This window comes from Oxyura jamaicensis, chromosome 15 (assembly GCF_011077185.1).
Source record: "Oxyura jamaicensis isolate SHBP4307 breed ruddy duck chromosome 15, BPBGC_Ojam_1.0, whole genome shotgun sequence".
Classification (NCBI taxonomy): domain Eukaryota; kingdom Metazoa; phylum Chordata; class Aves; order Anseriformes; family Anatidae; genus Oxyura; species Oxyura jamaicensis.
Window position 1 is genome coordinate 9,827,596 of NC_048907.1, and position 27,372 is coordinate 9,854,967.

The 27,372-nt window shown below is 49.6% G+C and overlaps 1 protein-coding gene and 1 long non-coding RNA gene across 2 annotated transcripts; one reads left to right on the plus strand and one right to left on the minus strand.

Annotated features, from left to right (window-relative positions):
• The first annotated feature begins 412 nt into the window (after positions 1 to 412).
• Positions 413 to 4,009, plus strand: SDF2L1 (stromal cell derived factor 2 like 1). Its single transcript, XM_035340799.1, has 3 exons — positions 413 to 649; positions 1,308 to 1,504; positions 3,434 to 4,009. The coding sequence occupies exons 1-3, from the start codon at positions 481 to 483 to the stop codon at positions 3,710 to 3,712; spliced, it is 645 nt and encodes a 214-aa protein (XP_035196690.1). The 5' UTR covers positions 413 to 480; the 3' UTR covers positions 3,713 to 4,009.
• Positions 4,010 to 10,132: 6,123 nt separating this feature from the next.
• On the minus strand, positions 10,133 to 25,655 carry LOC118175102. The gene is made up of 2 exons (XR_004754878.1): positions 25,532 to 25,655; positions 10,133 to 15,262 (listed from the first exon to the last, which is right to left on the minus strand). It is a non-coding gene; the product is annotated as an uncharacterized LOC118175102 (long non-coding RNA).
• Between the last annotated feature and the right edge of the window lie 1,717 nt (positions 25,656 to 27,372).

Consider the following 27,372-nt stretch of genomic DNA (forward strand, 5'->3'; position numbering starts at 1 on the left):
CAGCCTCAGCCTCAGCCTCAGCCTCAGCCTCAGCCTCAGCCTCAGCCCCTGCCTCAGCCCCTGCCTCAGCCCCTGCCTCAGCCCCTGCCTCAGCCCCTGCCTCAGCCCCTGCCTCAGCCCCTGCCCCTGCCTCTGCCCCTGCCCCGCCCCCTCAGTGCTGCCCGGCGGCCGGGGCACCCCGCAGCCCGCTCGCGGCGCCGCAGTCCTCCTTCGCGTCCTCCCCTGGGAGGCGCCACGCCGCTCGCTCTGATTGGCCGCCTCTTTTCCTCGGCCCAATGAGCTCTCCGTGCTGGGGGACTCCCGGCTCTGAGATCACTGCGGCGCGGCCCAATGAGAGACCGAAGCGGAGCGGAGGGGCGGGCGGCGATTGGGCGGCCGCGGAGCTGGCGGGAGGCGATTGGCTGAGGCGGAGGAGGAGGGGGAGGGAGGTGCGGAAGCGCGCTGCGCTGAGGGCAGCGGGGCCGGGCGGGCTGCGGCGCGATGCGGGGCGGCCGCCGCCTCCTCCCGCTGCTGCTCCTGGCGCTGCTGCGCGGGCCGTGCCGCGGCAGGGAGCCGGCGCCGGGCGCTGTTACCTGCGGCTCGGTGCTGAAGCTGCTCAACACCCGGCACAACGTGCGGCTGCACTCGCACGAGGTCAAGTACGGCTCCGGTGAGCGGCGGGGGGCGCTGAGGGGAAGGGAGATGGCCACAGGGGTCCTGAAGGGACAGGGAAGTTGCGGTGGGAGCAGGGAGGGAAGCTGGAGGTCTCTCAGGTGCGTGTCGTGGGGACAGAGGGAGCAGCAGGCCGGAGATGGGGCTATGGGACAGGCTGGACGCCTGGCAGCCGGGCAGGGAGAGGGGGAAGCTGGGGTCTGGGTGCAGGAAGGTGTTACAGCTGAACCCCGTGGGTCCTGGGGCGTGCTCTGCCTGGTCCTTGAGGTGGGCCCTGACCTGGGTCTGGGGCCTCAGCAGCACCTTCTGGGGATCACTTCCTCTGACAAGACTGAGGATGCTGAGTGCCTTGTGGGGAGACTTGAAGAACTTTTTAGTATTTTTGAGAAAGGGTGGTTTGAATAGTACCTGTCATGAGTCAGAACTTCACCATGAGCTCTGACAATTTGCATGTACTAACATGTATTGTGCTTAAGTGCCTCAATCTAAAGTATTACATGGTACCTGCATTCCCACCAGAGTCAGTAAATGGACTGTGAGAACATTTCTTAAATGTGAGGGCACGAGAACATTAAAGCAGGTTGCTCTAGATCTTTCAGGCCTTTCTAAACTGGAGACGTGGGTTAAGTCTCTTGCCATTAATTCTATTCCAACAGGAAGTGGGCAACAGTCAGTGACAGGAGTTGAAGCTTCAGATGATGCTAACAGTTACTGGCGGATTCGTGGGAAGACTGATGGCAGTTGCCAACGTGGAACACCAGTGAAATGTGGGCAAGCAATACGACTTACCCATGTGAACACAGGAAAAAATTTACACACTCATCACTTCCCATCACCTCTCTCCAACAACCAGGTGAGTTGCTCTAGATCTTAAGCTTTTGTATATACAGTGCATGGCTGGTTTTTGACAATACCTCTCTTCAAAAACATGAAAATTGGAGAATCAGGCATGTGTACTGCCAGAAACAGTGTGCCGCTGGATATACCAAGTCCAGGTGGATTCTTCTCTTCATCTTTGTCAAGAACTTTAATACATTATTCTAAGTGAAATATTTACCAGCACTGGTTGGCCACAATAGTTTTAACAAACCTGTATTTGTTTCTTTATTCTGCACCACTGATACTGGGAAGACTGTTCTGAAGTATTTAGGACTTTTACAGTCCAGGAGATTGGGCATCTTCCTGAACATTATGGTCTAGAGCCAGACAGCTAATCTAGTGTTAGGACACTAGGCTGTTCTGCATCCACGTTTCTTGGTGTTCCAGTCCATTAGTCTCAATCATCTCCCTGTCCCTGTCTTAGTTCTCTATGCTTATTTATTTGTCTACTTTGCCAAAGAAAAAAAAAAAAAAGAATCATCCCACAATCACATTTATTGGCCATTTCATAAATTTCTAGAACAATGTTTCTCACTGTATAAAAAATAAAAATCCAAATTTATTGGTTATTAGCAGTCGTTTTAGTTTTCCTTTAAGCCAAGTAGTTAGGCCATTTGATTCTAAGCTGAAAGACCAGACTTTTCTTTGAGACAGGTTTGTCTGAAGGTGGCTGAAAAAATAAGGTCCAGTTTTCTTTAGAGTATTTAGTTTACATATTTATCATAAAAAAAAGAAGTGATGGAAAAATAGCATATCAGAAGAATTCTTTAAAGAACAGATGCGCTCTTTAAAACTTTCTGCCGTTTGTCATTTGTCAGTTTAGACAATTCATTTAACAATTTAACACTGTCATTAATGTAAGAAATATTCAGCAACTGTCTTTTTTTTTTCCTTTGCATTAGCTATGTGCTTGCATAATTTCTAAGCAAAAGGAGATTTTGCATGGCTTCCCTGAGATTGATAGTGCTGTGACTTAACTTACTGAAGTATGATGTGGTTCTGAACACAAACTTTAATTTCATATTCTTAACAAATAAGTTTGTTTTTTCAATTAGTAGGTTGTCTTTAACACCGTTTGGACTACATAAACTTGAATAACATGACCCTAAAAGATTAACTTGCTAGGTACAAACTATTTCTGTTTTACTTTCAAGTTGTTACTCTCTTTTAGTCATCAGATTTTTAAGAATCAAAATCTGTGCCAAGTCTTAAACGGTTAGAGCTGAGACCTACTGTGTTTCTGCAAACACTTGGAATATTTTGGGGTGCATAATAAAATCTGATCTTTAACTTCTGTGTTAGCAGGAATTCATTTGCTTTATCATATATATTTTTTAAGAGCCCTTCAGCTGTCTGTCTGAAGAGCACAAACCAAAATAGTTGTTAACCCAATTGTAATCTTGGTGTCATTAAGTAAAAAAGGAATACAGTTAGGCTAAATTGTTGCAATGTTGTGATTAAAAACACATTATGCTGAAGAAGTCTGTTGCAATGGTAACTCTGAAAGTGGTCATACTAAATATTTACAGTTACAAACTTGTTTTAGTGGAGAAAATTTGTATCCGCATTAGTGTTTCTCTTGATTTTTTTTCTTGTCAGAAGGATTGTTCCGATCTCTGTGCTCAAGTCCTCTTTAATTTGTAATACATGGGATATATGTGGGGGTTTGCTGGCTCTTTGCTCAGATTATGCATTGGAGTTTGTTGGCATCTTATCTTCAGATTGCAGTGTGAGGAAGTTACTGCTTCTGGATTTGACCGCCGTTGACAAAGCAATTGTACATTTTTTTCTTTCCTCTCCATCCTTGCCTTTAAACTCTGCTGGCTTTGTGGCTGATACTTGTATGTGCGCGTTGGCGGTGTTTGCTTACATTTTCACTTCAGGAAGTTTGTGTCTCTAACAGGAAGTAAGTGCCTTTGGTGATGATGGTGAAGGCGATGACCTCGATATATGGATTGTGCAATGCAGTGGGACACACTGGGAGCGGGAGGATGCAGTGCGCTTCAAGCACGTAGGAACTGAGGTGTTCCTTTCAATAACGGGGGAGCAATATGGCCATCCAATTAGAGGCCAACGGGAAGTTCATGGCATGCCCACCGCTAATCATCACAACTATTGGAAAGCGATGGAAGGAGTCTTCATCAAACCCAGTATGGACCCTGCAAAACATGATGAGCTCTGAATTGACAGAGGATCAAAATGCTTCAGCTTACTCCAGTGTTCGGAGATGCTAACCCTTGGTCTCTTAAGTCCTGCCTTGCCTAAGTGACTGACTTTCTGTGTTACTGAAGGGCATTAGTTCACTCTAGGAATGCAGCACCTCTGTGGGGAATGACATCTGCCAGGTCCAGACACTGAGATTTATTTAAGAAACCCTTTCTAAATTTTCAAGCTTATTTGGTGAAACAAGTTCATACATCTGTTAATTTTCACTATCATTTGTTTTGCTTGTTAATGTTCTCAAATCCAAAGGAAATGGGGGGAAAAAAAAGTTATACATTTCTGTAGTCCTAAATACAGCAAAACTTTGTATTTTGTAATTTTTTTTTCCAATTATCATTAAATATTTGGATACTTCTAAAATACTTCTACTTTTTAATGGGGAGAATGTTATTTCTGAGGAGTTGGAGTAAGTCTAAAAAAGGAGTACAATCTTGGAATGTAGTATCTTTTGTACGGTTTGAAGTCAGCTATTCAGCCTTCCAGAAAAATATCACAGCCTGTCTGAAAACTGCCTCCAATGTCTTTCATGAGTTCTGTTGTATATGTGTGAGAGTTGAAAATGTTGTATATTGGCATAAGAAGACAAAAGTTTTTTTGTTTCCTTTCTCCCAAGAAGTTCGGGGTTTCTGGCAATGGTGATACTGTTAATTATCAAATGGTAAGACTGTCTTGCTCTAAGAACTGGTGCAGGAAGCTACTGTTCATTTCATTAATACCAGAGTTTTATAAACTGATGTGAAGGAATTTAATTTATGTTGTACTTGCATGTCACTGCAAGATCAGTATGAGAATCCAGATGAATAAATAGTGGGACTTATACCCAATTGGGGTTCCTTTGTGTGAATCCAGAAGAAGAGGAAAAAGAATTAATTTTAGCAATGGTTTGGTTCTGGATTTTTGTCAGAGAGGTATGCTATAGAGTGCTGGCAAGGAATCTGCACTTAATTAGGCATGAATTTCTGTGTTCCTGTGTTTTATTTAAATATATATATATATATATAAAAAAAACCTCTTGAGTATTTGTTATACAGTGTTGCTGGAAACACTGATTAAAATTTAAAGTACCATACATTTTCTATTGGCTTTAAACAGGAAAGCTCACTAAATGAGTGTGAAAAGTCAGAAAATCCAGGTGGTTTTGTTTCCATGTGTAAATAGTTGGCTAATTATGGCTTGAATTAGTCAATCACTTAAAGAAGCAGGAAAGTGATTTGCTGCTCTTATATTGCCAGTCACATGGTGTAGTGTTAGAGAGTTGTGTTGATGAGGTGCAACACGCCAACACAATTTCATTTAGGCTTTAACTGTACCTACACGTGTATGCTTCTTCCTCTGGTGCCTTACACAGTGGTGCGGCACAGACTAGCTCCAGCTTTTAGTGACTAGCTCTAGTTTGTAGTTAAGGGTTTTTGATACTATGAAGATCCTTCACATCCTACAAAACAAGAATCTTTCGTAGCTGTTGTTCTGCAACACCTGATTATTCTTCAAATAAGGTAAGGCTATTTTGTTTTCTTATGAGTCTTAGTTGAATGTTGGTATTTAAGGATTGTGGGTGTTGCATTTACAGGAGGGAAAAATAAATCTGGTAATGAGTTCTCTGACACTAAGAGTTAAATACTTGTTTGTTGGTGCATTTGTGGAATACTGGTTTAGCTGAGAAAGGGGTAGGTCTCAGTGGCTCATCTTGGTCTGTGTGCCAGGTAGTTTGGTTTTGCTTCTTTTCACTACAGAAATTGTGCTGACGGACATGACCTGAGTTCACCTCTTAAATGACCTGAGTTCAGAAAAGTCTATTGGAATACTGAGATAACTACTGTCATTGGAAATGTGCTAAATGCAGACCTATAAAAGTCATGAGTTAATGTAGGAATGCAGAGGTTTGTAGCTGTAAAAAATAATGGCTTGTACAACTGCTAATGTGCTTCCCTTTTTATATTAACTCCTAGACTTGCAGGACCTCTGTTGGTATCTAATGTCATATTTTATGCTTTGAACTGCCTTACTGAGACTTCAGAATTTCATTCAAGTGTTTTTATTTACTCTGTCTGCTTACAATTCAACCTTTCAGTTCATCCTCCACAGCTGAGGATGAGAGACTTAGAATCTTCAGTTTCTGTATGGGGTTCTGGTTTTGCTGGTTTTCCATGTGACTTACCTGCCTAAAGATGTTGGGACTTTGAGTAAAACGTGAAACGCTCAGATATGGATGTGAAAATTTGAAACACCGTTTTGCTTCTTTACTTTTTTTTCCCTTTTTTATTTTCTATTGTGGCAATGTAAGTTTTATAGTACCTTTTCCTGAAGCTCTGTGTGTGCTCTAAGGTTAAGTAAAAACTACATGTTTTGGCTTCTGATGCTAGCAGAATGTAGTGCTTTCAAACGACTGGTGGTAGGTGCTCTGCAATTTGGTGCTCGCTGTACAAGAGCTCTGTGAGAAGGTGTGCCAGTGTTACGCTTCCTTTAACAAGCTAGAAAAGCTTTGGGGGGAAAAGCATTAGAGGGATCATTATAATTGTTCTCAGTGGGAATATTTGCTGAAAGAAATCTGCTTTAAGTTCTCTGCTTTGAAAAATCTGACAAATGCTGCATTTATTTCACATAAACGTGTATATAGAACATAACCTAATTCAATCTGGAATGGCACAGTTGTGTAGGCATGTTAATTTGGGGGGCGGGGGGAACTTGTGTGAGCACGGACGCTCTTACTCTCTTATTTCCTGAAGCTTTTTTAAAGGTTTGTTTAACTGCTCAGCATACAAACACTTGCCACGCACTTTGTCTTCTCCGTCAGTATGAATGAGAACTGTTACTGCTTTTACTTTGAAAGTGCCAGAAGGGACTTATTGCGTTGTTGGTCCTTAATTCTGAACGTCAAGGCTAAAGATAAACCAGCATTTTTATTTCATTGTGTTTGGGAATACTAAGTGGGTATATCTTATTAAGTTAAACTAATACTTAAAAAGTCGAAAGAAGGAAAAACAAAACAAAACAAAACAAAACAAAAAAAAACAAAAAAAAATAAAAAATAAACTTTAGCTCATGACAACCCCCTGTTCTGGTGATGCTTAATCAGCAGTATTTCATGTTATTTTCCTCCGATGCCTTCCACTGCTTCCTGGGTTTGCAGGCACACCATGGAGACACATACGTTCCTTTATACACCTTAGGGTTTGTTCTCTGCACCTAAATCCAGGCGACTGCTCCGTCCTGCGTGGAAAACAGCGCTGTATATTACCTACACAAAACTCGGCTGGCGTGGACGCGAGCAGGGCGGTTGTGGCTGGGGCGGGGAAAAGAGGGGTCGGGCGGGTCCTGGGTCTTTCTCCTTACCCCTTTTAACAGCCCTAAAGCCTTGCGAGGGTCGCAGAGGCTGCGGGACCCGACCGGCCGCTAGCGAGCGCTGCTGCCCCGCTGGTGCCGGGCTCGCCGCGCCGGCCAGCTCCGGGCAAAGATAGCGGGGACTCGGAGCCCGCACCCCCGGCACGGCCGGGCCCGGGGTTTGGGGGGGGGGAGGGGTCACCGGTGGCCCCCGCTGCCCCCGGGGGATGCTGTGCCCGGCTGATGTGGGAGGGAAGCATGGGGATAGGGCAGGCTGGCAGGGGATGCTCTGGGCGTTTCTGTCTGTCCGGGGGACGTGGAGCGCGGCCAAGGTTGGTCTGTTTGCTTAAGGTAGACATTGGGGCAGTCACCTGGGTGATACAAGTAGGTGCCGGTTTCCGTTGCGAGGGGGGTGGGGGGGGGGAATGAAAGGCACGAAGGGATGGCTAAAAGGAGGAGAAGAGCTCCCTGGGTGCACGCAGCCATCCCGCGGCATTTTTCCGAGATTCCGAAAGCAAAAGCTGAAGCTGAAAGCCCTGCCAGCCAGCCCCGCCTCCCGGCAGCAGCGATGCTCTGTCCCGCGGGGCCCGGCGGCAGGAGGGCGGCTGGGGCTCGTTTCGCCAGGTGGCCGTAGGGTTTTTTGTCCTTCCTTCCTTGCAGCGGACTCCCAGCATCAGCCTCCCGCCGCTATTCCCTCGCACCCAGCGCGAAGCCGCTTCTTCATCGGGAGCCTTCCGCGAGCCCGGGCGGCAGCGCTTGGAGCCAGCCCCGCTACAGCCGTCCTTCGGGGGTGGCCGGAGGTTTCCCCCCCCTACCCGGCTACCGCCTGCGAGCAAAGCCCGGCTCCCTCCTCCGCCCCGCCGGTGCCTGCCCGACAGAGCCGGCCTCAAGGCCGGGGGGGGGGGGGGCGGGGGGCGCCGCCAGGCGTTCATCTCGCACCTGAAGGGTTCCGTTGCTGCTGGGGGGCTTCAGAGAGGGTTTCCAGCCCCGGCCGGCTGCTGGCACTGCCGGGGAGCGCCTCGTAGCGAGCTTCCAGCAGTTCCCAGCTTGTTCCAAACTGGTCTGGCGCGGTTACTGGGTTAGATGCAGAGGGTTCCCGGGGTGTGGGGTGATAGGTGGCGAGGCTTTCGTATAGCAGCCGACCTACTCCGCTGGCATCTTCCCCTCCTGCTCAAAGAGGACAGATTCTTGGTTTGTGCCAGCAGCTTTTTATACAGGGCTGCCGGGTGACTCTGTCGCCAAAAGGCTGCTGCAGCGTCAAACCTGCGCGGCTCGAGCAGAAACTGGAAAGTGCAGAAAGCGAGGCTCCTCCCGAAACTGCACCCGAGGGAGCACCATCTGCTGTCTCTCTCGCAGAAATTACACTGCTGCATGTGTTAACTCTGCCCTCCCTGGGTGCGGGTTCGGAGGTGATTCCTGGCGAGCTGAGGGCAATTTTCTGTAAAGCTGTGCCGCAAAACGCGTGTTCGTGGTGCGCTGCGTACAAAAGAAGCGGCGGGGATGGGGGAGGGTGTCTCAGCCGAACCACAAATTCAGTCTCTAGGGTAAAATGTTAAAAATCTACCTGCCTCCTGCATGGCCGCCGGCCTCCTTGTGAGACGGGAGGCTGATTGCTGCGGTTAGCTGAGACCTTGCTTAAAGGTCCCAGCAGTGCCCCGGCACCGGGCTGGGAGCCCCTGCGGGGGGGGGGAAGTGCCTCGGGTCGGCCCTCGGGGAGCTGCCTTCACCGGGCATCAGCCCCTGCAGGGCTGCTGCTGGGCGAGGGCCGTGTGTGCCAGGGCTGGCCGGCGGGGAGGCGTTTGCTCCTTAGGGTACGGATTTTCAGCTGGGAGAGCACGGCTTTCCAAAAGGGATGGGGGAACTGACTTTGGAAGCGGTGGTCGCCGTGGAGAGGACACCCGGCTCCCGGAGAGCTGCGGTGGGGGGCGGAGAAAAACCCGACCCCCCTAGGCGTGAAGTTTCCCCGTGCGGTTTTAGGGGTGGAGAACAAGTGTTCCTAACGTGCCCCCGGGGAGGGAGGATTTCTAAGCCCGGTGGGGCTCAGCAGGGACCTGGAGGGGGTCGGATGGGGGGAAGCTCTGTATCCCCAGCCCTTCTCTAGCTCCCCCGGCTGAGACCCCGCCGCCAAGCCCCGGCCGCGGAGCTTCCGACGGCTGCGGGATGGGATGCTGGGAGGGCTGGTGCTGAGCGGGGCTCTGCGTTAAAGGGCGTCTTGGGAGGAAAAATAATGATGCAAATCGACTGCGCTCCTTCTGGGCTGCTTTCTAGTGCCCTTTTCCCTAGGAAAGTTGCCCGCTCTAGGTTGTCCTTGCCAGAAAGGCACCTTGACGCTAGATCATATCTTCTTCTTTCTGGTGGTACAACAGGTACGCCCCGCTGGGTGCAGGGTTCAAGAGAGTAGGGCCGGGGAGGGATGTGCGTGGTTTTGGGGGATGTTTAAGGCAGGAATACCTGGAAGCGTGACAGTGCTTACCCTCAGCACCGCTTGGCAAACGGTCTCTCTTCCCCACACCCGTTTTATTGCATGCCCACGGGTTAACCAAAACGGTTCGAGGAGCTCCCCCTGCACCACCCCATCCCCGCCGGGACGGGTTCGTTGGCTCCAGCCGCTGGTGGAGCCGAGCGCCCCTTCCCCGGCCTTGGCTGCCTTCCCTTAGGGCAATGCTGCAGGAACCCAGCGCCGGGACCAGCTGTCAGCGGGCTCCATCCGAGAGCCACAAGAGCCCCTTTTCTGCCATCCCCCCGTGATCGGTTTGAGGGGCTCCGCTGCACTCGGCAGCAGGCGGTGGGGATGCTGTGCCCCGCACCGAGCCGGCGGCTCCCCGCGAACCGCCCCAGGCGGCACTGGAGGGGTGGCTGCGCCCCACCTGCACGGGGCTCCGGTGCTCCCTCACACAGGGTAAGAACGGAAAGCGGTGCGCCTCCGCTCCTCCCTGCTTCGGGATTAACCCGGTTTCCACCCCTACCTGCCTCGTGTCCTGATTTAAAAGCTATCCTGCTGTTTGTGTGTCTGTAGTGGTTTGGTGGGGTTTCTTGTTTGTAGTGGGTCGGTTTGTTGTTTTTCAAGTGTTTGCCTTTCAGTAGGGTTAGTAGGGGTGGATATCTGTGTGTGAAGAGGGGAAGAAGGGGTCGATTTTGATCAGAGAACTTGACCAGAAATTCAACAGGGGAATGCCAAAACTGCCCTCTGACTTGCTCCAAACGCTGCTATAAACACCCTAAATGAATTACTTGGTGTCGGGGTGTAGGGGGCTGGCAGTGAGGAATCCTTTACTGGTTCTGTGTCTCTAAAAGCTTACAGATGAGGTGGCCTCCCCTGCTTCCCAGGGCTGTTGAGAGATCCCCATTTCCTTCAGGTCTGGAAGTCTTTCATTCTCTGCTTTTCTCAGGGCAGTCTGCCTTTTCTTTCTTTTTTCTCCCTCTTTAAATAATTTAGATTGTGTTAAAGGTGTAACTGCTTTAAAGGGAAAGCCAAGCAACAGAATTGCTGGTGGATTGTGTAAAACCAGATTGTTGTCAACCCAAACTTATCTTGAAATATGATGGGGTCTCACAGAGGAAGGACAAAACAGAGTTTGTCTTCTAGTGCAGTGTGTTTTTGTACAAAGTGTCACTCCCTACTGATTTTAACTGGGTAAACTGCTGGTAAAGAAGTAGCAGCTCCTGGCAGAGGTGTTGCTTCTCAGCAGATCAGTTTTTGAGGGAGGAAGAGGTCTGCCTTTTGGTGTAGTAGTAGCAGGGTGACTTTTAAGATAACTGGCATATTACACCCCTGCAGACTGTTAGGCTCGACTTTGTGCTGTGCACAACAGCCTATCGCTGTCACCTGGTCACTGGGTGGCTGAGGAGGTTTACAAGACCAGGTGCACCCACCTCCAGGTGAGCGAGTAAGCAGGATTTGTACCGAGCTGGTGTTTGGTGCTGAGCGCAGGCAGCATACCTCGTTCTGTGCAACCACAAAGATGGCTTGGTTTTGCCCCCGAGGAGCTTCCATTCTCAATTAGCCACCCACCCGCCATTCTGCTCGCTCCTTATGGCAGAGATCTCTGCCTGCGGAGCTGCTGGTGGCAACACGCTGAAGAGAAGAGCACGGTTTTAAAGCTGTGCTGCTTTGAGACGCTTCTTCCCATCTGTTCGCTTCTGAGCAGAGGGTGCCTTGCAAGGACATGGGGCTGCTAGATCCGGGCCTTGCCCGGGGATGCTCGCTGTTCCCAGGCAGGGCTTAGCTGGAGTCTCAGGAGTTGTGTACAGATTGAGCCAGGCTTCAGCTAATGCCATTGTCAAGCCTCCAGTGGGGCAGTTTGACCACCTGCTACTCTTTGGATGGGAACAGGATGCTTACTGGAAGGCTTATCTGGAAGGGAATATACCTTCAGGTATCCCATGTGAAGGGGATTCTCAGGAAGAGTTAATAGAGAATTGTTCTTTTCTAATCAATCACAGCCAAGAAGGCTCTCATTTTTTTTTTTTTTAAATTATTTTTTTATATGCCTCGCCCTCTTGCTTAGCACTTAGTTTGTCAAGATTGCCAGACCATATCCTGTCTTCAGCCCGTGCTGGGATGAATCCTGAGGGCTGGATGTGGAACAGTAGCAGGATATGGCCCTAAAACCAGCAGCCCGTGCTTCCTGCGGGAAGTGGCTGTCTATGGCAGCCCTTCTAGAGGAGAGCAACACCCTCCAGCGCAGCAAAGCGCGAGGCTGGCCGGCAGTTCCGGGGGCGGGAATCTATTGTGTGTTGGTTTTCAGTAAACATACTGTGAGCTACCTAGTGGTATTAAATCTAATCACAGGAATTTTCCCCCTTAAAGCTGTGGCTGGATTTATGTTGATCACTTTAAAACAAATCTCACAGATATATTTAGTAGAAGAATGTGTAAAACCCCAACCCCCAAATGGTATTATGTAACCAATACAGTATTTAAGTGCCCCCTGTGTAAACTAACTGAAAAGCCTGCTGTTTGCCTTCTTTGCCTCTGTTGTGTATTGGTCAACCGAAGCCAGGCGCCGTGTTTGCTGTTCTGATTACTATTTTAAAGGATAGATCCATAGGATCATGTTATCCAGAAAGGGGAAAAAGACTTAAACCCCACTTTCTGGGCTTAGGGAGGACTCAGGGGCTGAGAGCCCTCTCGTGGGCTGCCCGGAGCGTGGATTTCTAAGCAAGCCCGTGCTATTTGAAAGCACGCACGCACCAGGGATGCAGCACCATGTACTTTGTCCCTTTACTTTGGCATGTGCGGTGCAGCCCTCCTCAGTGGCTCCTACAACAGCCACAGCATTCAGCTGAGCTCGGCAAAGGTGAAGATGTGGTACTGTGAAGTCAAGGAGGTGGTGGAGGATAGTGGTACCCGGGTTCCCCCGCTGCTAGTATCAGGTGGAAATGAGAGGTGGATTTCCTCTCGCTTTGAACCAAGAGGAGTTTGTAGGCTTTCCCCCTAATTTAGCATTATTGATCTGCCATCAGCTCCTTGCCCAGTCAACCCCTTTATTCAAGGTGCTGGATCTCAGGAGCACAGTGGTTTCCCATTATTGTTATAATCTTTTGCCAAAGAGATATCCCCCCTTCTCAGTAATGCACCAAAGTGGAAGTAATCGCTCTTTTTTCTTCTTGCATTTGTCCTTTCCTGTTTCATTCACCGATTGAAAAATGGCTAAAGAGCAGCCCCCATTTCACCTCCCCTTTTCCCTGATTGACTCAGCAGCTCCTGGGACAGAGAGAGGAAAGGGGCCTCGAGGTCACAACCTTCACAATCTTCAAAGCCCCTGCCGCTTCCAGCAGCTGTCACAGCTCTCACTGACCATATCCCCAGAAGGTCAGCAAAAAAATAAACACTGGGGCCCGACAGGTCCCCTTCTCATGCAAACTGGCTGTTTCCCTCCCCAGCTCCCATTCCATGCATAGCTTACACATAGGAGACCCCCTTGGATTTGCACAGAGCTATGCGAGAGTGAAATGCCACAGAAAATAAAAGCAGAAGGGCTTCCTGGGCAGGCAGGGTGGGAAAAAGAAAAGCAGCTTCCTGAGCTCTCCATGCCCACCCACAGGCTGCTGCAGCCATTTTGTGTGTGCACAGCCTGAAGGTGAAGCTGGGGAGGGGGCTGACTGTTCCCTGGGAGAGAGACTGCAGGGAAGGATTCGGCTTTTATATCTGCTTGTGCACGTGAGAGACAGAAGAGAGAATCCAAAAGAAATAGGAAATGAAGCACAGACTGTAAAAGCCTTTTTATCAGGATTAGATTGCAGCCCTCGCCTAGAGCCGGTCTGCTTTCTGCACTCACCTTCCTCTGCAAAAAGTCATGATGAAGCAGAAACAGTGCCAGGGAGAAGCGCGGGTTCAAAAGGCCAGAGTGGAAAGGTCCTTTGCTAAAGGAAATACCCCTCCCCAGCCCTCTTTTATAGAAGTAACTATTTCGCCATGGCCACTAATAATCACAGGGCTATTTCCTGGCCTTTCCAGCGCAGCTCCCAGCTGCAGAGCGCTGCTCTGCTCTCCTTTACTGCAGCCCCTTCCCCTCCCGCCCCACTGCTGAGCCCAGCACCAGGGCATGCCTCCCGCCTGCTTTTCAGGCTCCACAGGGCAGGAAGACCCCCAGTCCCATTAGTGCCTTCAGCCTCTCCCCACAAAGCACAGGTCTGGTTGGCCCCACAAAAACCCCTCGTGGGGGCTCTGCCTCTGTGCGCCGCTGCTGGGGAGGCTGCTGACCTGCAAGAAACCCCCCCAAGGAAGAAAAGGCAGCAACAGGGACATGGGAAGTCACTTTATTTGTGCAGGGCTGCTCACCTTGCCCTGTGCCCAGCTCCCCCTAGCCGTGGGTCATGATCCTGGCCCCCCCGTAAGACAGCTCTTGGGTGGGGGGGCCAGCCCTGCTGACTGTCACTGGCTTAGCCCCGGCTCCCGCAGCTCCCCGGCGCACTGACGCCCTTTCATTATTGCACTGCTCGCTGCAACCGTGACAGTAGTGCAACAGGGAAAGAGGGGCAGCCCGCCCGGTGGTCCCAGCGCTGGCCCGGCTGCTGGGCTGGGGGCACGGAGGGAGAGCCTGGGCTTAGGTGTGGAGGGGGAGGAGGGATTTCCTGGCTTTGTCCCTGAGCTGGCTGCCTCCCCCCGGAGCGATGCTGGGTGGGTGTGTGAGGGGGCGAAACCCCAAGCAGTGAGTGCAGCCCCGGCAGCACCCCGAGCCTGGCTGTGCTGCAGCAGCCCCACGCTGCCCGGGGAGCAGCTTGTGAAGCCCCGCGGAGGCAGCGGCTGCTCCACCGAGCCCCGCTCTGGCCCCAAAGTCCCCTCCCACCACCCCTTTCCCTGGGCCCCAGAGGTCCCGAAAGGGACCGCGGGGACCACCTGAAATGGAAGGCAGGGCCACCCACTCGGCCATCCTGGCTGCTGTCAGCCCCCAGCTGATTCCTCACAAAGCGGAGAGATTTAACACCCCCGTCCCTTGCTCCTTTCCCACGTACCTCCAGGAATGGCTCTGGGGAAGGGCTGGGGGCCGTGCCCAGCCCCGCTCCACCACCCGACCCTGCTGCGAGCCGCGGGCCCAGCCGTGCTTGCCGGGCAGAGGCGAGAGCTTTGCTGCGGGGAGGTCACCGGGAGCAGAGCCTCGGCCCCTTTGTGCGGCGCCCTGCTTCGCACAGTGCTGGTTTTCGGGCTGGGATCAGGCGTGGAAACAGCAAGTGTGGCTATGTATCTCCTCCCATCCCTCGGTGGGTGTTTACATCGTGATGTAAAATAGGCACCCTTCAAACCTCTCGGGACTCGTGCTATTTAAAATGGAGACACGATGGGTTTCTCCAGTTTCAGTCACTGCTTGAGCTTTTTAAACACAAGGCCATTTTGAATCCTGTGCGATAGCATCGAAAATATGCCCATTACTCACAACCTGAGTCACCACAATAGCACGATTATTTGTCACAAGTAACGTCTCCGCACCATTACTTGCCTATCTAACAAGGCTCAGTATTTCACAACTTTCCCCTTAACTCGATGCGCACATAGGATTAGTTTTTCCTGCTGTGGCTGTCTTCTCTCCGTGAAGAATACCCCCAAAAGAAAAGACCCTATAAGCAATATTGCACTACTACCCTGAGCACAAAAGCAGAGGCAATATTGATAGGGTCTCATCCTTAAGGTTAGGAAGCTGGACAATGTGTCTTGCAGCAGGTGACTGGAGGGAGCTTCATTCCATGCCTGCAAATGGGGAAGGGGTAAAAAGTTAGAAAGCAGCGCTCTGCCCTGTGGATTGCAGCACCCTGTGCTCCCAGGAGGCTGGGGTGCAGCAGCAGTAAACCTCTGGCCCCACAGAATCGGTGCAGGGACACCGTCCCTTTCTCCCAGGATGTCTGTAACACCAGTGTAGATTTTACCCAGGTTTCTGTACCTCTGTCCCCAGTTCTCACCTTCTTCTTGCGTGTAAATTTCTCCTTTATTAATAAACTCAGTCAATTAGCTGCCTGAGCTGTTAGAGGCTGGGAAGCACCGTTTATTTGGTTAATTGATAGTTGTATTTTGAACCTCTTAGTAATAGGTACCAAGCCCTCAGAGAACTTCCTTTCCAGGGCTATCCTACTTGGAGAGCCCAGTGTTTTAAAATATCCCTCCTTTCATTGGAAATCACGGGATTAAGTACACACCAAAAATTAGAAAGCGAAACAGGATCTCCAGGGCTGGCTCTCCAGCGCTGACTTCACGTTAACGCACACAGATTAGATACTGTTTGGAGACGCACGCGTGCTGTGCCCTAGCTGGTTTTGTTTAGCTTTTTCTCATCCTGCCCCCTCCCTGGCACCTTTTCTGTCCTAGGCTGGAGGCACGATCTTCAGCTGGGGCTGAGCACACCAGTGGCCACAGAAAGGAATCCCAGGGAGGGGCTGAGGCACCTCCAGCTTCGGGGCTGCTTTGCCAGGCTCTTCCTCTGCAATCCGGCTCCCAGTGAACCTGCCCCCGTGCTTTTGTCACGTAGGAACACTTGAGAGTTCAGAGGAAGATGAAGGAAACTTCATTCCCAGGCCATCCCAAACCAGCTCATGATTTTGACACTTTAAGCTTCTCTTTCCTCAGCCTGCTTTCCAGTGGATTAAATAAGAGTGTAATGGAGAGACAATCCCCTAATTCATGGATTCCTGGCTAATTTATGCATACCACATTGATCTGGTCTTTGCCATTAGAGATCCCTGGCGTTTGGCATGCTGGTGTGAGGCAGCCCTGCATCCCCTTTGATGTTGCCTGACTTGCCCAAAGCAGCTGAAAACCAAGGACATGCCAAAGAAGAGAGAACAGGGGAAGCTCCATTAATTGTTTGTTTTTCTAATGGACTGATAAACAAAATCTCCAGTCAGCCCCAACCCCTCCCTATCCCCATTCTTTGTGATGCTTGTTGGAAGCAAACAGGAATCTTTCTTCCACATTATTTATTTGTATTAACCTTTGCTCACACTAATTAAAAGGCCATGTTCACAGAGATTGCTGTAAGCAGCTCAGAATGAGTTTTTATCAAACTTTGGTATTCTTGTTACCTTGGCAAAACCTCACGTTTAACCCTGCCACTCTGCTTCTCAGCAGTCCCTGCAACCTAGGCATCCAGTTGGACTGAGAACAAAAAAGAGATGCAGCTAGGCTCTGCCTTACCTTTCCATCTACTCCCGTCCAGTCTCTATTTTGCTTATGTTTACCATGTGTTTTCCACTCTTCAGCCTCGATGTTATTTCAAACAAGACTTATGCTTAACACACACAATTTAACTTCTCCAGTGGCCCAAAGACAAGCCCAGTGGTGAGCGTACAGTTGAAATGTACAATTCACACATCGAGTGACGTTGCTAATGCATCAGTAGTGGGGGGGGAAAGCACGACTTGACAATTTCTACACAACTTAAGAATTGCAGCAGTTGCAGAAGCTACAACTGGCAGGAAGGAGTAAGGGATGTAATTAGAGACATCAGCCACAAGTTGTCCAAGCAAAGGCAATTAAGATACTATGTCTTTATGTTTCTGGATCTGCACTGAGAGCCCAGACGTGTCTCAAGAATTTCCTTATCTCCAAGTGGTGCACTGGCACAGGACTCCCCATGCTTCCCCTCCACCACCCTTTTTTTCTTTTTTAACAAGAAAGGAAAAATAAAGGCGGCTTCAAATACCCAATAGCATTTCCCCAGTTTGCAAACAATATGTGCAAAGCCAGGGTCAATCTATGTCCTATAGCAAGGAGACTTCTCTGGAATGTATATGGGGGTTATTTTAAAATAAACGTTTAAACACGAGATTATGAAATGCATGCTATTTATACTCCAGGAGGCTCAGCATCTCTAGATATGTTTAGAAACCTCTCTCGCCTTTAATCACAGTTATAGAAACTAAATGGAAATGTCACCCAGACTAGTATGGAAATAACGCTTTATATGTTGCTCAATAATCAAGCTTTTTTTTTTTTTTTTTTTTTTTTTGGCAGTGTTGGGGGGAAATCTCTGAAAAGCTGTAGTGGAGTCAGTGCTGTATGTTTAAGCCCCCCTTTTCTGATGTTAGCAGAAAGCGTTGGTTAGACTGAAGTGTCCCAGTGATGAAGCTTGGGGATAAATATAAAGTAGTGAGCAGCCTCTCTGGAGCTCAGAGGCCTCCGGCTCCACGTGAGATCAGACCTCATCCTCCTTGGTTTAGTTTAGGGAGCCATTTCCCCTTCCCTTCATTGCTGTTTGTTTGTTTGTTTTCCCTTGTGGTTAAAGGTGCCACTTCGGGCAAGAGTGTTTTTTAAATGTTCATCTCGGTTGCAACCTCACAAAACGTGGCAGGACAACAAAGCTGCAGTCCAGCCTCGTTTCCCTGGTCACAGCCATTTCGCTAGCCTGGGGAAAGGAGACCATTTAAAAGCCATCTTGCAATTAAATACATTATATAGTCCACAATATATTTTCTGCAGCAAAATTGACACTATTACCAAAGGTCAGAGCAAACACTTTGGAAACAGCTGTAGGCTGAGGGTTGATTTAGAGTTTTCCAACCTCTTTAGTAATTTTATCATTGTTTTAAAACTGGGAAGTGTTGCCTTTTTAATTCTTTTTTTTTTTTTTTTTTTTTTTTAAAGAGAAAATTCTTAGCATTCCAGTCCTGGCTCCTTAAGTCTATCTTGCAAGTTACTACAAATCCGTCCAGAGAAAAAGGGGATTCTTGCTTCCATGCAAGAGTCAACCTGTCCAGGTGTGAGGCTCCGGAGAGGCCGTGCTGGCAGTCCTCCCCACAAACACTGCCTTCCCGAGCCCGTCTCACCCGCCAGGCCGGGGGCCTCTGTCACCCGCAGCTACTTATCAATACGCCCCCCTCCCTCCGCCTGCAATCAGGAGGGATTACACACCAGAATGTCCCGCCGTTTGATTCTTGCTTATAATATTTAGTTTGTGGGTTTCAATAACCCTTTTCTCAGCAGCAACATTTCCTCGGCTGGCAGAAGCCAGATCTGCGTCAGTGAGCTCCATTAAAAGGAATGACAGAGCTCCTTAAACAGCCTAGACTTTGTAACCCCACAATACGGCTTTTCTGCATGGTGTTTACCAGCGCTCTGCTGTCTGATGGAAAAAAAAAAAAAAAAAAAAAAAGACTTGTGGTACTGAACGCAGGAGCAAAATAGGGCTAAATCCTATCACCTGGGGAGGCCCAGGGCCCGGCCCTGTGCGTACGGTGGGGCGAGCGGGGCGTCTCACCAGTAGCCTCAAGTGGTGGTGACGGTGTGTGGGGCTGACCTCGGAGCCTGCCACCCCATCGAGAGCCCCACACAGCTCGGGGCAGCCCGAGGTGCCCTCACGGCTTCGCCCAGGGCTGCGATCCCCCCAAGGCCCTGGGGTGCCGCAGGAGGGGAGTGGGCACCTCCTGCCCCCCCCCAGTCCCCACACCACCCAGGAGCAGCAAGAGCGGGAGCGACCTTAACAGGGCTCGAGCACTAAATGCAATGACTCAAAAAGTCCCCCTGCAAAAAAAAAAAAAAAAAAAAAAAAACCCTCTGAAAACTTAAACCATCTGATTTCACTTTCCGCTCCAATTGGTTGTGTAGCCAGGGCGCAGGTCTGGCCTCCTCCACCACACTAATACCCTATGTGTGCTGCCTCCACAGAGGAGGGGTTCTTTTAACAAGTTTATGCAACAACAGGATGGAGGCTCTGCCGGAGCCCTTCCCCCCGCAGCCCGACCTGATTCCCCGCATTCCTCCCGCGCCCTCCCCCTCCGACCCAACTGGAGACAAACTCTGGCATCTCCACACACATGCAAATGGTTTCCCTTGCACAAATACAGACTCCTGAAGGGGCCTTTGCTTCCGAATCCCCCCGCTTTTTTTTTTTCTTTCCTCCAGTGCCTTTTTTTTTTTTTTTGCTGTTACATTCCTCAGCCAGGCAGGGTTAAAAAAAAAAAAAAAGAGAGAGAAAGCGAGTGGGGAAGGAAGGGCTTGGAATGTGTAACCTCCATCCCAGGCCCGGATCTGCAGGGGACCCCAGTCCTCGGCCCCCACGCCCCCAGGGCTGCCTTTGGCAGCCTGAGCTCGGTGGAGGGGCCACAGTGGCCCCTGTGGCCACGAACAGGCCTCAGATGGTGGCCCCGGCCCTTGGCGAGTGGGACACAGCCCTTGTCACCACCCAGGCCTTCCCCTGAATCACACGCCTCGAATTCCCCCTGCCCAGGGCAGGTTTCCAAGTGGCGCTACCATCTGATTCGTAAGGACACGACTTTCCACGGACAAACAACTCCGCGTGCGTTCCCCCCTGGATCTTTGCACCGCCGAACAAGGCAGGCTCATGCCTCGGAGAGGCCATCTTACAGCCCGGCATCAGCCCCACCGAGGCTGCCGCTGCCCCTTGCTCCTGCTGCCCGGTGGGCTCCATGCTGCCCGCAGCGGGGTGCCTCCAGCGGGCACCACTCCTCCCTCCCGGCCTCCTCGGAGGGAGGCAGTGAAGGGCCCCTCGCGCATCCCCTCTGGTTGCTCTTCTGCTCCTGGCGATGGCGGGGGGATGATGTCCCCCCCTCCCCCCCCCACCAGCAGGGTCTTTGCAGACCTCGCTCCCTCCTACTTTTTAATGAAACAGAAATTAGGAGAGGAAGGCGCCTCGGCTAACCAGGCCTCCCTGTTCCTTAACGCACACAAAAATGGCAACCAGGCTACAAGGCGCAGAGATGGAGAAAAAGAAAGGCTCCAGAGAGAAGGAGCCATGCAGGCTCGGGTTACCTCCTCTGAGGCTTGGGCACCGCAGCCGCCACCAGCCCCAAGCCTCCGCTTCGGGTTCAGAGGCTTAGCCTTCTCCTCGGGGTGTGAAAGGGAGGCAGGCTTCAGCTCCTCACCACACCAGGGACCGAAAAGGTGCCTTTTGTTTGTTCGCTTGTTCATTGAGGAATGGAGGGTGTTATCGAGGTTCGGCTTCCCCTTGTCCCTCTAAAATGGGATCCCCCCCGCCTCAGGATGTGGTCCTCCATTTTCTGCCTCCCCATGGCTCGCTCGCTAGCACACCCTGGCCTGGCCTGGGGTACGCAACGCAATCTGAAAATGCTCCTTTACCTAGATTTGATTTCCAATATGACGGCTCTCCCCACCCCCACCCTTTGCTCCCAAGGTAACAGCTCAAGGCTTCAGGAAAAAAAAAAAAGAGAGAGAGAGAGAGAAAGGTCCCATCCCCCAGCCCTCCAAACCCCTTTCTTAGCAGCTGCAAGTGAAAATACCACATCTGCCTCCAACCACACCACGAGTGACAGTCACCAACAGATTGTTATTTAAAGATCAATTCTGAATACAATATTACGGTTCCTAGGCCTGCATCATCCCTGCGCCTCTCAGACCCGCTCCACGCTTGCTATTGAGAACTGCAGAGAAAGATTGGCTTTCAAAATCTATTGATTATTATTTACGCGCCTTCTATTTTTTTTTTTTGTTTAATGAAAATGAAGGTATCAATATTGCTTTAGTCTTAACAGTAATTCCTCTAAAAGTGAAATACGATGGAACTTGGAAAATACATCAATAGGAAGCAAAAATTAAATTGCCTGTGAATACACGTGTATATATTAAAGTCACTGAATTCAATACACAATAACAACATCCTCAGGTTCCTAAGACTAATTTTTAAAGCAGAAGCAAGAAAATATTCAGACTTGGTCAGGATATTTTTAAAGGTGGTGATTGCTCTAAAGGAGGACAAGAGGGCTTTAAAATGTGAATAGGCCAGCGTTTTATTTTACAGCTTGGACACACAAACCCACGCTAGTGGCAGAAAGGGCAATCCATTTTGTACACTGAAGCAATCAAAACGGGGAACAAAACCCAAGGAATTTCCATACAGACCACTCAACCTAAACACAAAATAAACAAACAAACACGAGGGCAGGGATTTTTTAGGCAATTTCTACACCATCTTGACGTTTTAATGCTCACTCGAGCCTTTGTGGCAGGGTGGGGAGGATAAATCAGAGTAGGTGGATGGTTGCCTACTAAAATGCATTAAATAACTACAGAATCCCATAATGTCAGGGGCTGGGTGTGCAACAGTAACTGATCATAAGGATGTATTAGGACTGGAACCAAATGCTTTGACAATATTATTGCACTGCTTTATTTGTGCAGACAGTAGTGCAACATTGTCAGAGCCAGCGATACCAGCAGCCACTGTCACGTTCTGCACAGCTGCCCTGCATCCCTTTGTAAGGGACTGTTACATTACAGTGTTAACCACAATAACGTTTTTATGTTTAGCCCCAATAAAATTCTGCATGACAAAGTTTATTTGCAATCGTAATTAGACAAGGTAAAAAACAACAACAAAAAGTTAGTTAAAAAAAATGAGAGGGAGAGAGAAAGAAAGAGAGAGAGAGAGAGAGAGAGAGAGAGAGAGAGCAGTGTTAGTATGGCTTGTTAAACAAACCATTCAGGCTTTTGCTACATGCCCAGTATATCTAGGCACGGTACGTTATGAAGGTTTTATACAATCAAATATTTTGCTATAGTAATGGAGAATAAAAGAACAAGGGGCTTAATTCAGCATTCCCAAACGTGTTTCCATAAAAACTAAATTGGTCAGTCAATGAATCTGAACTACACGATTTAAATAAATCACACAAAGTGCCAGCCCCTTCCTGTGCCTTCAGAAGTTTTCTTAATTGTGCTGTGTGTTTTCTAGTGGTTGACCAGTACAGACCAAAAAGCCTGATGTGTGTGTATATATAGACTGGTATAAATACACAGTGCTTTGATTTGCTGTGGAGGAAAATGTTACAGAAATTATGGGACTTGTATACAAAAATACGTAGTGTCTGTGTCTATGCTTCAATCTCACGCATATCTCTGTGTCACCACTCAAAAATCACAGCATAAACACAACAGATTCAGAGAAACAAATCAACAGCATTAAATCCCTATAGACATTGGTAGGGACCACCTTAAACATACAGGGAAGAGCTTCTAAGGGGGAAAAGCTATGAAGAAATCACTATAAAATTTCAGTGTAGATATTGCATGGAAGTATGTAGAAATTTAATAATGAATCACTCACAGGATATTGGTAAACAAAGCAGGTAATGTGATGCCTTGAAAGCTCCCAGAAATGTTTAGAGCTTGTTTTAAATGGGACGTGTTTAAACTATTCCAGCCCTTTCATATATAAGGACAAATAAAATATATAACCCAGGATCCCTCTCCTTATTTAAAACCACTCCCACATGTATAAAACCTTATTTCACACACGTGCAGAAATACACTGGAGGAGGCATCTATTTTAGGGTTGTTTGCCCACTCTGAAGAGGGTGGGCTGCTAAAGGGGGTCATGTTTCTGCCAGCCAATGCCCTTTTAATATTGCACTGCTCATCATAATTGCCAGTAGTACAACAGAAAAAGGGCTCTGGACAACAGCATACTTCAGAGACTTTCCAATATAAGTGATAAATCAGTTAGAAACTTCTCCAAGTGATGGCCTTCTGTGCATGATTTACTCTAAAACAGACTTGTTACATTCAAAAAAAAGGAGTTTCTTCGACAACCACATTGATTCAATGTTGTTCTTTAAAGTCAGATTTTAATATTTCACAACTGCATCTTAAATTAACTTCAGCAAGAATTTAGATAAGGTTGTTTTAGGGACTTTTTTCTTTTCCATGATAAATGGACTGCATTAGAGCACGTGAAAGCAAAGACCAGAATTGGATTGTCCTCCTTGCATTTCAGGACCCAGCACGTTACAAAAGTAGGTGTGTAATAAATTAGATTAAACATTATCTTAAAGACACAAGGCAGGAGAAGTTCATATTCTTTCTGTTGCTTTCATCTAAATCATCTGCTAAAATATTTGGTATTTATTATATACATGCCTGCTAGTAGTTTAAATTGCTTCTATTTATTTTAAGTGCTGAGGAAGTTTTGCTATTTTTTGCAAGCATCTAAACAAGCTTTCAAAGCAACTGCCATCCAGGAGGGGAGAGACCTTTAAAAGTCATCTGCTTGCATCGTGAAAACATTACTATTGAATTATTTTCTTTCTTTTTTTTCCAGAAAGAATATAGGGGTAGTGAGGAGAAAACATCAGTTAATCATTAAAAATCAGACATTCCAAAAAATTTTAGCAATAAGTAACATTTAAAAGTCAACTTGTTAGTCTTTAGGTTTCAAAGTGTTTACCATTTGTTTCTTTAAACAATTTCAAACTTAAAGCTGGAAAACGTAACTACTTGTTAAATGAGAATCAGTGGAGAAATTATAAAATACTTTGATTTCAAGCTTCAAACAATGCAAAGAAATTCTAGGCAAAGAAATCCAAACTTGAAAACAATTTTCCATAAACTGTACAGGCAAGTAAGAGTCATACCAAATGCTACAATGAATTAAACTGATTCGAGTCAGGAGGAGTTTGGACTGAGTGAGAAAATGCACTAAATGAATTCTGGTTGTCAAATTTATAGAGTAGTATTAACAAAAAGCCAGTTGATTTGGAAGTGTCCCAACCAATTAGAGTCTTAAACTGCATCGTTGTTATTTGCTGATTTATTTATTTTTTTCTCCTTTTTTTTGGACAAAAATTTCTCCCTAACCCGGAAACCTAGGCTAGTTTGGAGATGTTTGAAAGAGGAAAGAAAGAGAGAAGGGGGTGGGGGAGGAAAAAAAGAGAGAGAAAGAGAGAGAGAGCTAGAAGAAAGAATGTGCTTTAAACTTTGGGATTTTTTATTTTTAAAAAAAATTCCCGAGCCCCAGTTTGTGTTCGAGGGTACGAGCCTTCCTTATACAACTCGAAGACCACACACTGGAGGGAAACGGAGTGGAATTGGGGCAAAGTGCAAGAATGCCAAAGAAACACTTTGGGCTGCGCACCCTGGTTTATTGCAAAAACTCTGGACTATTTAAGCAAAGCATTACTTTTACGAGATTTAAATATTAAGCCAATATAAATACTGGCTGGAGATAGCATGTGACTTAGTGCCTCGCTCCTCGGGGGTTTTAAGAGACACAAAAAGAGAAGTGGGGGGGGAGAGATCGGGACCTCTTAGAGAAAAGAAGCTACGCCGTGTGTGCAGGGAGAGCAGCGTGGCTCTGCCGCGAGCGGCGCGAACCGAGCCGTGCCGCGCCGCGCCGAGCCGCACAAAGCTCGGCGGGGCCGGCTCTGCTGCGGCGAACGGAGCGCAGGGCGCGGGACCGCGCTCGGTTTCTCCGAAGCTTTTTGCATAGGTGAAGGGACCGGGAGAAGGGGGAGGAAAAGGGAAAGAAGAGGCGCAGCCGGCTCGCCCCTAGCCAGAGCGTTTTCAGCTGAGCCCGCCCGCAGCCGCCTCCCGCACGCCTCCCGCGCATCCCCGCCTCTCCCCGCCGCACCGGGCCGCCGGCCGCTCCCGCCGCTCCCCGGCCCCGCCGCCGCCTTCCGCGGGCCCCGCCGGGGCAGCGGCAGCAACTTCGCCGCCGGAGCCGCTCCGGAGGGAAGCGGCGCAGAGGGATGGATGGAGGCGAGGAGGGATGGAGGCAGGGAAGGAGGGCAGGACGGGCTCGCCCGCCCCACGGGGAAAGCGGTCCGGGAGAGCGGGGCTCCGGGATGCCGCGGTGTCCCCGCCTCGCCCCGCTCCCCGCCCGGGGCGGGACGCCCCCGCCGCTGCCTCGAGCCCCGCGGGGCCCCCACCGGCACGGCAACAGCGGGGCCGCTCCCCGCCGTCCCGCCGCTCCGCCCCGGGGCCCTCCGCTCCCGCCGTTTCCTCCCCGCCCTCCCCGGCTGCGACCCCAGGGAAGGCTGCTGCGGAGCCCCGGAGACCCCCGGCTGCGGCGAGCCGGGCTCCGCGGGGCGGGGAGGCGAAACTTCCCAAAAGAGGCGCAAAAGCGAGGACGGGACGGGACGGGACCGGCCCGACGCTGCCCCCCAGGACCCCCCGGGTCCTCCCCCGATCCCCCCCAGGCCCCCGGCCCCGCGCCGGGCGGGCTCGGGCGCCGCTCCCCGAGCGCCGGCGCTCGGGGCAAAGCCCTCCGGTACGAACCTCATGGCCTCCCCGCTCCGGCCTCCATCTTTGACTAGTTGACATTCAGCTCCTGCCTGACCAAGTACTCATTAGCATACCGCCCCGCCATTGGCCGGGCCCTGCGCTAGTCTCTGCCACCGCCTCGCCCATTGGCCGCCGGGGAGGATATTTAAAAATATTAGCCCGCCGCCCATTGGCCCGCCGCGGCCGACGTCACGGGCTGCTCTTTATTTTAACAATGAATGCACAAACACATTCTTCCATTCACAAATTTTTTTTTTTCGGTAGTTTGCCCGCCTTTTCTCCAACTACATTTTCATTGATTTTTTTGTTTCAACTGAGGGGGTCCCGGTTGTAAACAGATAAATCAAAGGCGAGCAGAGGGGGGACCTGAGCAAATATTATTTTCTCCCCCTTTCTCTCTTTTGTTCGGTGCTGCTGGTGTTGGGGGAACAAACCCGAGCCCCAGCGGTCCCTTATCTGAGAGGTGTGGTCGGTGTTTCTCTGCTCTGCCCGAGAGATTGCGGCTATTCCGTGCATATTGCCCTTTCGAAGCTCAACCCGAGTAGAAAAGCAAGCCCTGCCTTGGCAAAACAAATCGCCGAGCTGGGCAAAGCAGGAGAGGCAGCGCTGCTCAAGCCGGGGCACTCCGCGTGTGCGAGCCCCGGGCCCGGCTCCCCCGGGTCCGCTCGGTGCCGGAGCCGCGCTCGGTACGGGCCGAGCAGGGCTGGGCTCCTCCGGCCAGGCTCCGAGAGCCGGGGGCCAGCGGGGGGCTCGGCGTGACACCAGGGGCTGCTCCCCCCGGGCATCGCTGCTGACCTCACAGCGCGTTATCGCCGAGTCTGGGGGTAGGGCGGGAGGCTGCGTGCTACGGCTCCCACCCTGCAAACTGCACAACGCGGGATTTGTTGAAAAAAATGCATAAACGGGGACCGGGAGAGCAATGAGGCACGGTCTCTGTAACACGGGCATGTGCTGGTGGCTCTTGTTTGAAAAGATTTCTGCCACGTTGTTAACCAACAAACTCACGTTTGTGCAGTTGCTTTCACCTCTGAAATAAATAGCTCCTCCTGTGGAATCAGCTATTCAACAATTGTTTTCAACAGATGTTTTTTTAAAATGAAAGTGTTTTAACACTCAAACGAGACCAACCTAACAGCAAATGAGCTGAACAAGCTTTAAGAAAGTGATAAACTTTTGTAGGTAAAAAAGTTTATTTATTTATTTATTTATTTGATATTGTATTTGCTAGCATTTTGTTAAGTAATCAGTATTTGAAAAACATTTCTCCCTAAAGTGATGAATGATTTTTGTTTCAAAATCTCCTTTCCTTCCATTTGTTAACTACCTTCAGACACAGCCCAACCCCAACATCTATCTCGTGTGTATGTGAACTAGAATTTTACGTTATACAAGAAAAAGGATATTAGCTATTTTTAAAAATAAACTAAACTTCCTTTGTATCTATTCCTGGGCTTGGGAGTCGGTTCCCCTTCGGATATTTTCTCCATATAAGTATGTTCGTGTGAGTGTAGCCCCCACGCACAGACACTGAACCCGAGTTGTAACCGCTGGGTCTGGGGCCGAATGGGTGGGGACTTGGGGCAGTGGATCTCTGGCAGTGTTTTTGGAGATGGGAGAGAAGGGCAGTGGGCTGTGAAATCACACATTCCTGTCCAATGGAGCTGAAATAATGGTATTGTTCTCTGGAAAAGAGGTTGCTTTTCTCTTCTCCATTCTTCCCCTGATCTGCAGGGACCTGATTGTGCAGTTAATCAGCAAAAAAGCGTTTGATGTAAGGCAGGGCGTGAATTCAAAAGGGCCAGGGGGGATTCAAGAGGGATTCTTCTGTCTGTTAG

Coding starts and splice junctions, on each gene's coding strand:
- SDF2L1 (XM_035340799.1), top strand. CDS start 481: ATGCGGGGCGGCCGCCGCCTCCTCCCGCTGCTGCTCCTGGCGCTGCTG. Junction 650..1,307: donor CGAGGTCAAGTACGGCTCCG/GTGAGCGGCGGG, acceptor CTATTCCAACAG/GAAGTGGGCAACAGTCAGTG. Junction 1,505..3,433: donor CACCTCTCTCCAACAACCAG/GTGAGTTGCTCT, acceptor TGTCTCTAACAG/GAAGTAAGTGCCTTTGGTGA.